This window comes from Betta splendens, chromosome 16, assembly GCF_900634795.4.
Source record: "Betta splendens chromosome 16, fBetSpl5.4, whole genome shotgun sequence".
Classification (NCBI taxonomy): domain Eukaryota; kingdom Metazoa; phylum Chordata; class Actinopteri; order Anabantiformes; family Osphronemidae; genus Betta; species Betta splendens.
In genome coordinates, this window is record NC_040896.2 from 21,483,956 (window position 1) to 21,496,595 (window position 12,640).

At 46.0% G+C, this 12,640-nt stretch overlaps 1 protein-coding gene across 3 annotated transcripts in view; it reads left to right on the forward strand.

Moving 5' to 3' along the window:
- Positions 1-12,640, forward strand: part of LOC114843017 (low-density lipoprotein receptor class A domain-containing protein 4-like) — a 105,310-nt gene that overhangs the window by 41,467 nt on the left and 51,203 nt on the right. For all 3 annotated transcript variants that reach the window (XM_041067789.2, XM_029129197.3, XM_029129198.3), the window contains one exon: positions 7,427-7,567. In XM_041067789.2, the coding sequence (XP_040923723.1) occupies positions 7,427-7,567 (141 nt within the window). The remainder of the gene's footprint in view (positions 1-7,426; positions 7,568-12,640) is intronic.

Consider the following 12,640-nt stretch of genomic DNA (forward strand, 5'->3'; position numbering starts at 1 on the left):
GTGTGGCCTGACTCAAGCACTGGCATCAGTCACGTACTGTGTGTGCAGGACTGGACCGGACCCGGTCCACCTGTTCAGAGATAGAACCTTAATACTTACTGCAGATCAGTGCTGTGTTGTTACTGTATGGCTCAGCTTTTTTCTAAAACAACTGCTGTTTTGAACGGGAACAACAGGAACAGAACGTTTAGGCCTGAATCTCCTGCGACTACACTAGATGTGCAATGTAGCGACTCTGTTGATGTTTTGTATCTGTAGAAGCTTCAACAGATACGAATGCAGACTACAGCAGCTCTCACAGGCTGCTCAGTTACTGAAGTGCCTCTTGCCGTTGCGTATTTGTAGCCGTTCTTCAAGCTGCCTGTCGATGTGTACACGATGTGTCTCTTCCACTTATCGTGACTTAGGGAGCCACACACACACACACACACACACACACACACACACACACACACACACACACACACACAACTGTAGCTAGTCACACGCACACACACGTACACACACACACACACACACACACACACACACACACACACACACACACACACACACACACACACACACACACACAACTGTAGCTAGTCACACACACACACACACACACACACACACACACACACACACACACACACACACACACACACACACACACACACACACACACACACACACTCAGCTCAGCAGGTTCCATGTGTCTGCATTCATCTGTCATGATGAGCGTGTTACTACTGTACGTGTACGTCTCAGGTGCAGCAGCGTGTGTAGAGCAGTGGGAGTAAATCGTTTCCTGTCATGCTCAGCAGATGTTTTAGACATAATTTCCCCCCGTCTGACATTTCTACCCCTCCTTCCTCCTAACTGCATTTAACTCTGCCCCCTTTTCTTTCTTTCTTCAGTCCATTTGTTCTTTACCCCCAAATCAATATTCATTGTGGGAAATGTTCTCTCCCTCAAGTCAAGCAGTGTGATATTAATCCCTCTCTACAGGCCGGTGAGAGACAAGCGAGTGCAGAGTCCTCCTCAATCACTCTGACGCCTTTTTAAACTCTTCCCTCTCCTCAGCGGTCACCTCTTTCTGTCCGCTTCCATTTATCTCACTCCGTCTGTCACCCACCCCCTCCTCCTCACTCCTCCTGCTCCGTCTTTCACAGTGTGGTCTCCAAACCAAAATCAATCTATAGTGAGCTAATGTGGAAACCTCCCTCTGTCCATAAAGTGTCTGACAGGTTAGTGTTGTTAGTCAAGCCCTTCTTCCTGCCTGCGCCCAGGGCGACCCCTCAGGCTCCGCTCGTCTGTCCCTGAACGCCTCACGCCTCCTGTACAGAGTCAGGAGATCCACGTCCATATACCTGTGAACCCCCACGTGGCTTAAGGACGTTTTCAGACACATTCACATCATGTTCTATATACATACACTGAGCCCTGTGGCCTTCAGCAGGTGCTGGCTGCAGAGGAAGAATTCAAGTTATGTGCTATGAACCCAACGTACACGGGTAAAGGGCGAACGAGCGTCTGTGCTTTTCCACCAGGCTCACATTAAATTTGCATCTACACCGCAAAATGTTTCTGTAGATGAGAAAATATTGTCTGGCATTTGCTATTTACAATGTACACCGAGTTTCATAAAGGTTCATAATAGATGGTGGCGAAGCCCATATTAAAAAGACTCTCGTCTCATGTGGGACTGTTCTGTAGCATTAGTGGTACATTAAATATTAGCAGGTGTGTTGGGCTGCTCGGTTTCCTGCTGGTGTAAACACAGCGAGTAGGAAAAGATTGATGGGAACAGGTTCAGTTAATATAGCGTTTTTATTTGTAACCTTTCTGTTAAAAAACTCACATTGTACATTTTTGAACCTGTTCCCTCCTCTTGTTTAATTTAGAGGTTTGGGCCACAGCAATGCAAATGTAACCCACTGGAGCTGTTAACAGTCCTTTTAGCACAAAAAGCATCCTTCCAAGATAATTGTTTTCATCATTGCAAGAATTTATCAATTAAATAGCTTCAGATTCTTTTTATTTGTATATCTAGGATTAATTCAAATTTGCTGCCACAACCCTTGTAGCTTTGAAGGATTTAGGAGACGACAGTATAATATGGATTTAATCATTTTAGTTTGAACAGTCTTTCTAATTATTTTTAGTTTGATGCTGTGTTTCCCAGTAATCCAGGCTGTCACAGCCAGAAATACAGGCGTCATCAAAGCTTCTCCCTCAGTTTGTTTGACGCTGTGTTTCCATCACAGGTGTAAAAAATAATCAATCGATTATTATATGCTGCAATAGATGCTTCTTCCTATATTGCAAAATTTACTAATTTCTAATCTTGACCAGGCGTCGCCATAGTCACCATAAAACAGTTTATCAGAATGAAATCCAGGGTGTTTGTGTTTATAGAGGGACACGTTTTCAGCTGATCCTATAACTCAAGCGCTGCCATTGGCTTCAATCAGAATTAGCGTTGTAATTTTGTGTAGCGGGTCAAGTCTCCATGAGAAGACAACACATAACGTACTGTATGCAGACCTCCTGCAGGAGACACCAGCAGCAGCAGCAGCAGCAGCCACTGGGGACAAACCTTGTGCTTCCCTCTTGTATCTGACTCCAGGTCAGTGCTCTGCCTCAGTTCATAGGACTTTGTGTGTATGTTCTGGTTCCAATGTACTATATCATATCGTATATTTCATAAAGGACACCAATTTCAAATGACTATTAAAAAAGTTATACTTTATAATTCTTAAATTTGCTCTATATTCTTAAAAAAGTTGAAATTGAATGTCAGGGCAAAACATCTGAAAAGAAAAACATGAACTCGTACAGAAAATACAGTGTGACACGCGCCTGTGACAGTCTCTTTTTTTCTCTGGCATTGAAACTCAAATCAAAGATATTCTATAGTTTCAAACATTTTTTGAATGGATGCGCACAACCTCACTGAACTGTAATGTCACAGTCCAAAGACAAAAATACCTTTAAAGATTTTGAAACTCTTTCATTTGACGGTGGTTTTGTGGGTTGATGGACAAAAACCTGCGCCACAGATAAAAACCTTTTAATGCACTGAGTGCGCTTGGTCTCAGTCTCATGTAAATGGGGTTTTTACTCTGGCCTCTTACTGTAAGTACGCAGCCTCCTCAGGGAGCTCTGCTCCATGACTCTCATCCTCCCGTGCACCTGACGGGCCATTGAACAAACGGGATGATGACAGACGACGGCATCTGAAAGCGATTTACGACCATTTCCAAAGCCTTTCTGCTCAAACCGCCATCTCCTCGCGGCAAGGACACATCATTTTCATGCCTTGATTTGTTTAGCTGAGCGGCCGAGCAGGCGAAAACGACTGGCTGCTCTGATTCAGTTGTTAAACCCATGTCTGAGGTTACTGAGTTGAAGACGTTATTTTGGCTCAGCGCTGCTTGCCTGCTGAGACTCACTCACTCAAGTTGACTAGCTAGTGTGTGTGTGTGTGTGTGTGTGTGTGTGTGTGTGTGTGTGTGTGTGTGTGTGTGTGTGTGTGTGTGTGTGTGTGTGTGTGTGTGTGTGTGTGTGTGTGTGTGTGTGTGTGTGTGTGTGTGTCCACCTTACTCCTGCGCGTGGGTGTGTGCGTGGGCAGAATGTTAAAGCTGACAGGGAGCAGGCATCCTGAGGACATGTTTATGAAGTTCCTCACTGCTGATGCTAACCAGTAAATATTAACCTGATGCTCTCTCAGCACCTTCAGCTGCGAAACGCACTAAAACCTTCGCTTTCTTTCTTGTCTGAGTAATGCAGAATCTGCGAGAGAGAAGGAGAGAAGGAGCCCAGAGTGGAGTTTGCAGTGGAGCTGTCAGGTGATTTTATCAAAGATATAGATATCACCCTACTCATATGTGAATGAACGAGGGATGAAAGAATCAACCTGAATTCACAACCAGCCATATTCATGGTTCAGGTTGTTTTTAGTTGAATAAAAATGAAATTAAACATCAGTCGGTCTATGTGTAATATTTATTCATCAGACACAGTAAGTTTACTTACAACTACACACATTAAAAAAATCGTTTCTGAGCATTTGAAGCAAGTCTTCAGTCTTTTAGCCCCTTTTCAAAGCACCTGCTGCAGTACGTGGGTGATTTAGGGCTCCACATGATCTCTCTAATGGACTTTAGATGGACACAATAAAACAGTGCAGGGCAGTAAACATTGACAATGATGTGACAGAATAGGCCGTCGTCGTGGTGTGGTTTGATATGTGTGCTCGTATTTAAATCTCTTGATGACTCTAAGACGGCGTCAGGCCCTTTGTTCCAGCAGCTGTTTGTTCTCTGAGGGCCGTGAACGCAGCGTGCCGCGCGATGAGCTAGTGATGAAGCAGAGCTGCAGTAGGACCCGGGACAAACGACACGCTGAGAGTTAAAACGGTGTCTAACATCACTGTCACAGAACGTGCCTTTGTCTCCCCCAGGCTAGAACCCAACACACACACACAGTAGCGCAGTGATGCACTGTCTGAATACAGAGAGGAGACACAGTCTGAAGGTCTCTCTCTAGTCCGATCCCTTTGCGTGAGTGTGTCCCCTCTCTCTCTCTCTCTCTCTCTCCCCTTTAGATTGAGAAAGTGTCAGTGGTGCCAAGTCAGCACAATTCTGACATGCTTAATTATCCTAGTAGAGCCAGTGAGCAGAAAGGAGACGGAGAGAGGCAGAAACAGAGACCCTGAGAGAGAGATAAAGAGGATGGAAGGTGCAGAGACGTCCCAGCCCATCATTACCTTCCTGCCCTGCAAAGCTGCTGCTGGCCTCTATTCAGGGATACAGGCTGGAGAGGAAAGAGGGGCAGGACACTAAACAGCATCAACCAGTGCAGGGTCACCATCAATGTACATTAAAATCCCTAAGAAGTATTAGTGTAAAGGTATAAAACAGACAGATGTTGGTCCACTGACTTTTCATTTCCACTCACAACAGTGGACACCCAAGGACACCTGGGTTGACAGGTACCGGTCCCCAGTCACTGGAGGTGAAGACGACAAAGCTTTGTTTGACCACAGACACGTCACTGAAGTGCAACCACCGCTCTGGGGCTTAATTCTCTTTTCCAACTGTAAGACACGGTTCATTCTAGTTGGAGAACAGTGCAGGAAGTGGCATCACGAAACCGAATAAAACCCCCTTCCCTTCCTTTAACGTTGGCTGCTGGAGAGAATGAGCCTGAAGTCGATATCACGTCTTAAATGACTCCTCTGACTCTGTCGCTTTAGACCTCCTCCAGTTTTATGAGACATTTGTAACTACAGACTCGGACTTGAATCGATCTTACATCCAGGTAGTTTGACTCAGCAGCAGGTGTGATGTCACGTATTTACTTCTTTAGGTTCACTTGATATTTAAATGTGAACCCAATAGACACGGTTGAAGACGGCTCATTTCTTTGACCTTATTCATTTTAAGTCTTCGTTGGACATTGTGGCTCACTGTGTAAAGCGCAAACAACGTGACAGAAACAATGCTGTGAACAGGAACAGTTCAAGCTACAGTGCAGTAATTAATCGGTTGTTTAGCTTCATCTCAAAGCCTTTGTATACATTCCACCTCTTCTTGGGAGCGCTTTTCATTTCTGCATCTTTTGCTTTCCAGTATTTGCACAACAGATCGTTCATTGTATCCCAGCGCTCAAATCACAGCAATTAACCTGTGAGGACAAGCGGGGTATGAATCATTTCCCCTGACGTGCCTTTGCACTTTCTTGCAATTGTTGCTTTGGAATCTGTGTGACGGCAAACAAGCAGAGAACAGCAGTAGAGACAGAGAGCCGCCGTGTCATGCAGTTGTTTCTTCTCACAGTGAATTCATCACCTCATTTAGGTTCTGGCTGCTGAAGGGGGACTGGTACCTCCCTGAGTTCAGCCTGGGTTATTCTACATTACATAACTACAACCAACTGTTTGATAGGAACTCTGAAATCTCCATAAATCCATAAAGCCGTGCACTTATGACCCCTCTCACTCTGTAGAGGGAGCCATAGTCCAAGCCTTTAGAAAATGCTTTAGTTCCAGGACAAATTCATTCGCCACACTTGTCAATCCTTCTCATTAAATCGTACCCCTGAGTGTCTGGCATTTGGGTCTCGTCTGTATGAACGTGTTGGAATATCACAAACGTAAGTTGGCAAAATGAGAAGATCCACAGAGGGGAGGAGGGTCGAGGAGAGGTCATGAGACAGGCGATAACGGTAGCAGATGAGAGACACTGGGAGGAGGGAGACTGACATGGTTCTGTACAGGGATCGCCATGGAGATCTGATCTTTGGAACAAAGCAGATGATCTGATACTTTATAATCACTGCTGCCCAATAGCGTACACGTATTCAGTTCTCATGCACGTGTGCGGTCCTGTTCCATTCATCACCCCCCGTCTCGGTGGTGCCGTGCCCCCGCTGGCCCACGGGCCACTTGTTTGATGGGCAGCGTGATCGGGTGAAGGGGGAACCTGTGGGTCGTTTGAAGCCCAGAATAAAGACAAAGTTTGTGTCTACGGAAGGAGCGGCGTGAACGACCTCCAGTGTCGATGCTGGAGCCGGCGTCCGACAACAAAGGGGAGAACGGGTGAGGAGAGTGGGGAGAGTTCTGCCGTTACGAACCCAAACACACTCGCTTTCTTACCTCCTCTCTGTGAAATAACAAGTCTGCGTCTGACTTCATAACTTCTATCCTCAGACTGTTACGGTCTGCAGTGCGACTGCAGAGCCTGGAAACACTTAGCTGCTCTTATTGTTGCTCACTTATTATATGTTAAACAATATTATTCCCTTCAGAATATATATTTTACTTTGAAGGGTTTTCCGCAGCAGATAACGCATATTAATATTTAGAGAGAAATGGTAATAACCGTGACAGAAGCACATTATGGTTGGGGGCACTGCGGCACATCAAAGAGCCACGTTTGGGAAAAAAAGCGATTTATTTATTTGTTGTTTTAACGAAGCACATTTTGTCTGACCTTGCGTCTGCGCGAACACATTAACTCTGCTTTGTGTTTGAGCTTAAAAATAATCATTTTTCAGATGACCTTGTGCTTTCTGAGGCTCAGATAACGGAGAGACTCCCTCACAGCCGCCCAGCGTCAGACTATTTTGATGTCCGTACACTTTACCGGTGCTTGTACACATTTACACTATGTGCCACGCGTGCATGCGCGTGGGTGCACCTACAATTCCCTTTTTTTCTCACTTAGTTCATCTTTGTACCACAGAAATCTGCACGTTTTTCAGAAATTCTGCTGCGCACAAAAACAAATCAAATCTCTAATTGTTCCTCAGAAGCAATGACACATTATTTTGCTCAGCATCCAGCGGAATATCAGAGCCTTGAACGCAGCTCGCCTCACATCCTGAATCAGTTGAAACAGTAATCTCTCCTCCCACCTGTTTGGTTCTCACTCCACAGAGTGCAAGTTCCACTGCACCAATGGGAATTGTCTGCATCTGGGCTCACTGATCTGCAACCAGCTGAATAACTGTGGAGACAACAGCGATGAGGAGAACTGCCCCGTGGTCACCCAGCACCCCCCTCCAGGCATCTTCAACTGTGAGTGCTCCTGTACCTGTCTTTGCTGATCTGTGAACAGATCTGTGATCTACACATTGGGGTACGTCCTTAAACACGTTCTCCACATGTGACTGTGAAGAGGGGTTTGGTATTAATTGGTCCTGGGTTGAACCTTTATGGTATTTACTCCAACCACCAACTGGTGACCTGCTGGCCACTGTTTGAAACACAATAATACAATAAGCTCAGATGGTGTCAGAGGCTGAACCCTCACCTCAATCCTTCCTCATACACATGATTTTAGCCACTGACCGATGCCTAGTGACTTTGTTACGGTTGTTCCACTGCCTGTGAACACTCCAGGTGCATGACCGTGTTTCCCACCTCATTTTCCCCTAGTGTCTTTAAAGTTTTGCCTCCTGATCCATTTGCATAGTTTTTCTGTGTAACTGTTTGCTTCTGTTTGCTGCTTTTGCCGCTCGCCAGGGAAGGAGATGAGAGTGCTCGTCACGATCAATAGAAAGAATAGAAGGGAGGGAGGTATAGATAGCGAGAGAGAGAGGGAGAGAGAGAGGGAGAGCTGTAGAAAGAGTGAGGGTGAAGGACACCAATGAGCTCTGATGGCTGTCTGCCAGGCCACTTTGATGTGCTGCAGCGTGCTCTTTCAACAACTTTTAGGAGGAGATGGAAAACTTTTTTTTACAACAGCACTTTCATCCTTGGCTCTGTGTGTGTGTGTGTGTGTGTGTGTGTGTGTGTGTGTGTGTGTGTGTGTGTGTGTGTCTTGGCTCTGTGCGTGTGTGTGCGTGTGTGTGTGTGTGTGTGTGTGTGCGTGTGTGTGTGTGTCCCCATCCCTCCCTCATTCATTCACTCCCCCATCTCCCCACCTACCAGCTTTCCAATTGTTCCCTTCTTTTCCTCGTCAATTACTTGAAACTACCTTTTTTATGGAGGGGGAGGAGGGGGGAGGCAAAAATATTTAGCCGTCTAGAGTGAATGTTAATGTAAGTGTCTGACACCAGGAGAAAAATGTACAATGACTGTGATTTTGGGAGCCTGGTACATGTTACTGGTGGATGCCTTAGCGAGGTACATGTAGGGACTGATGGGGGGGGGCAGTGGGAAGAAGAGAAAAGCGGCCGTTGGCCAAAAGAGGTGGCAGACACACTCACAAAGGGTAAAAAGAGGAGCTGGACATGAGACAAGCGGCAGGACAGAGATGTGAAGGTGGACGCTCGGAAGCTCGAGGAGGGGACTGCATAGCAGGCACATACTGTAGGACGTGTTTTGGTCCTAATGGAGTTTGCCTTCTTGTTGTAGCCTCTGGCTGTTGCTGTGGCAGTGGCAGACAGATGGATCATGAATACTGTCTAGACACACTGCAGCCTGACTCCCCCCGTCGCACCGCCTGCACCTCCCGTCTCCTCTGCTCTGAGTGGCGGCAGAGCCCGTGGAAGTATTAACAGAATCAAGCGTTTGCTGTTCCTCCATTAACAGTTATTCCAACTGTCCCGTCGTTGTGGCAGCCACAGACCCCACGCTGTGTGGCACTGCTGCAGTGCTGAAACAGCGGATCATGTCAAAATAAAAGCGTCGGCGTGCATCTGAGACGCCAACGTCATCTCTACCTGCTTGATCCACTCAAGATCTTTTTAATCTGTCTGGGATTCGAATCGTGTGTCTGCTTCAGTGGAGACCATCGAGTCTATTAAGGCCGGATTTCCAGCTGACAAATTCATCTCAATTCAGTTTAGATTATCTTGAATTAGGATCTGTCTCATTATCCTGAAGCTGTGTGAATCACAGGACAGACCCAGCTAGGTCTAAGCTATTACTGTGTCTAGCACATGCACAACGTGTGTTCTTTTACGGATCACGCTGCCGTTTGGCTGCAGCCCGTCTTGTCTCCCTCCCCCCGTTAAGCTCCACTGAAGTGTAGGAAGTGAACTGGGAAGGAGACCAGATAATGGGTTGAATCAATTATAAATCAGCTATTGATTCCATTCTAGTGTGAATGGCACTTCAATAAAATCCGGCAGGACGTGGGGCGCTCTGATTAATTCTCTTTGTGTCATTATTTACTACTGCTCCATTCCAGACTGTCTGAGGGCCTGAGCGGTTTGGACAGTACCAGCTTCAGTGCTCGTATTCAGATGCAATGAAGTTTCTTTTTTTTCTGAAACAGCATTAAACCATAAACCTCACTACTTTGTGGTCAAAAGGTTTAATGCACCAATAGAGTCTTTCTGTTGAAAATCCACCCTCCGCCATGTGGGGGCGCTGCCATTTTGGTTTCTCTCCACTTACCCCTTCCTGTTTCTCTGGACTAATTATCATTCTCATCTGGACTTTTCGCCTGTTTCATTTCACCAGTTTTGCCACAGCCTAGTAATTTGATCCTTGTCATTTTGGAACCTCTGTTGAATATGTTTCAATTTCTAGTTTCCCAGTTTACTATGTAGTTAGTCTGTGTGACTTCCTGCTTTATAGTGATATTTCTGTGTTGCTGGTATCTTGCTGGTAACCAGCCAGCACACTGTGTAGGGGGTGGATGTGTTGTCTAGAATAGAGAGGAGTTGGACCAGCATCCTCCTCTTAGCTACAGCATGTAGGAGGTCCAGCTCCACCCCCAGAAGAGAACCAGCCCTCCTGATCACTTTGTCCAGTCTGTTACTGTCTACTACATCCACATCCACCAAAGCGTAAAACACTGGACCCACAGACTCATAGAACATCCTCAGCATGGAGCTGCAGACGTTAAAGGACCTGAGCCTCCTCAGGATGTACATCCTGCTCTGGGCCTTCTGGTTCACAGCGTGAGAGAACAGAGTTCTTTTTCCAGTCTAGTTTATTGTCCAAGTCTCTTCCAGGTATTTGTACTCAGTCACGACCTCCACCTCTATTTTTAATAGTGAGGGGTGACAGCACTCACAGATTTCCTGAAGTCTATCACCAGCTCCAGGGTCAAGCACAGACCTTTTTAAGGGCAATGGCCCAAAACCAAAAGAGGGGCAGTTACACAATATCCAAATAAAAGACACAGGTCAAAGACAAAGACAAAAAGTCCTACACTCTACCTATTGAGCTACCAGCACCTATTAAGTATATAGTATATTATAAGTATATAAAATAGTATATTTTATGATATATATAAAATATACTATACATACTTAGAAGTCTTTAGCTTAGCTTTTTTTTCAAATACATAATTTTCTATCATCCAGTCACACTCAGGCTTTGGTCAAATAATTATCTTACCTGTAACTGCCTGCTCTGACTCATCCCTCACTCCCTGACTCGCCCTCTGCCTCATTAAATGAAGGCAATTACGTGCAATTTCATTATTATTGATACTACTTTGCTTGCTATACAACACACATGTGAAGGCACAGTCCTCCAAAAACACTTTGAATAGACAAGGGAACTTTTGAAGACTCAAATATTTTGTTACTTTTGTTACACGAGTGACTGTCTGACTGACTGCTTGTGTTTGGGAGTGAGTGGGAAATACTGGAGCGGACTACATACTGTTTGGGCTCAAGCGAGAAAAGTAAAAACCAGAGGACACATGGAGTCCAGGATCAGCCTCTCAAAAGCCTTTATGACGTGAGAGGTCAGAGCCACGGGTCTGTAGTCGCTGAGGACTCTGGAAGGTGGCGTCTGATTCACTGGCACAATGCATGACTTTTTCCACCCAAGTGGAGCCCTCTCCAGCTGCAGGCTCAGGTTGAAGATGTGTTGGAGGACACCACACAGCTGGGAGCACAGACTTTCAGCACCATTGGGCTAATGGGGTGAAGCTTTCTTCTGTACCTTTAAGATTCTAAACTTTTGGATCTAGATTCTTAGTGGTTAACATCTCTAAGATTCTAGATCTACACCTCTGCTCTGGCGTAGAAAACATTAAAAGCAAACAGTAGTTTTCATTTGTTAGCTATGCTCTTTTTCCTCACCTCCAACTGTGTTTGTGTCTGTTCCCGCTCTGCTTTTTACCACTTAGTCTAATCCTGTGGTTGGACAAGCCTTGAGCCAGCTTTCATATTTCCTCTCTTTTACCTTTTATATCATTATTCCATCATCCCTTTTCTCCTTTTGTTGCTCCCACACAGTTTTAGGCCCATACTGGGCTGACTTGCTGTGTAAACATGGTGTCAACGTGATAGAATGAAGCTTAGTGCTTCATTAGAGCTTTCGGCTTGTCCAACACTTAGCGGCAGTGAATGCATTTAGCTGCAGGACGCTGCTGATACAATGATGCATTTGCCTTCATGCAACGATGGCCTCAATCATCAGGTCACGTGTTGTTAGTCAAGGCCACTTTCCTCACGTTTGCTGCCAAAATCAGAAAACGCATTTGATGTTTATCACCAGTTGTTGCAGAATTGCTTGGTTGTCAAGTTTACCATGATAAACTTGGCTGCCGAGTGGCTGCTTGTGTAAAGCAACCACTGCTCGAACTGACAGGACTGATAAATGGTGGTTGGTGATGGGGCGATGCTGTGCATGCCTGATCTGTATACTTCACCTTCAGACTGGTCCAGAGTCCAACATACTGCATGTACCTACAACTTACATGTACAGTATAGTGAAGTGTGTCCTGCTGTGCACAGCACAGCAGGACACACACCCTTGCTGCTGATTTGTAAGATTGATTCTCACACATGTCATTAATCTAAACCGGACCGTTGTGGAGCCTGTTGGAGGGTTGTGTGTTTACGTGGAGGTAAAGCACAGCGGCACTTGACAAGCCTGGCGCCTCGCAGCCTGCTGCCTGACTGGGGCCTCGTCAGCGTGCTCTTTGCATGTTCTGCCCCTGCCGGCATGACTTTCTCCCTGGCGTCCTCACTTTTCTTCCCACAGCCCCGCGCAGAAAGCACGCAGGTTACAGTTAGGTGAAGCGGCGGCGCTGAAGGTGTGGGCCGTGAATGGCTGCGATTCTCCACGTGTCAGGCCCCCCGTGACCCCAGTGAGTGCAGCTAATAAATGGACCCGAGTGCATTGTCCGTCGTAATGTCATCGTGCTTTTGATGCTCTGAATGCAGACATGAATAATGAGCGGCGGACAATGAGGCGTGTGTGATTTTTCATGTCATGCCACCCCCCAGAAATATT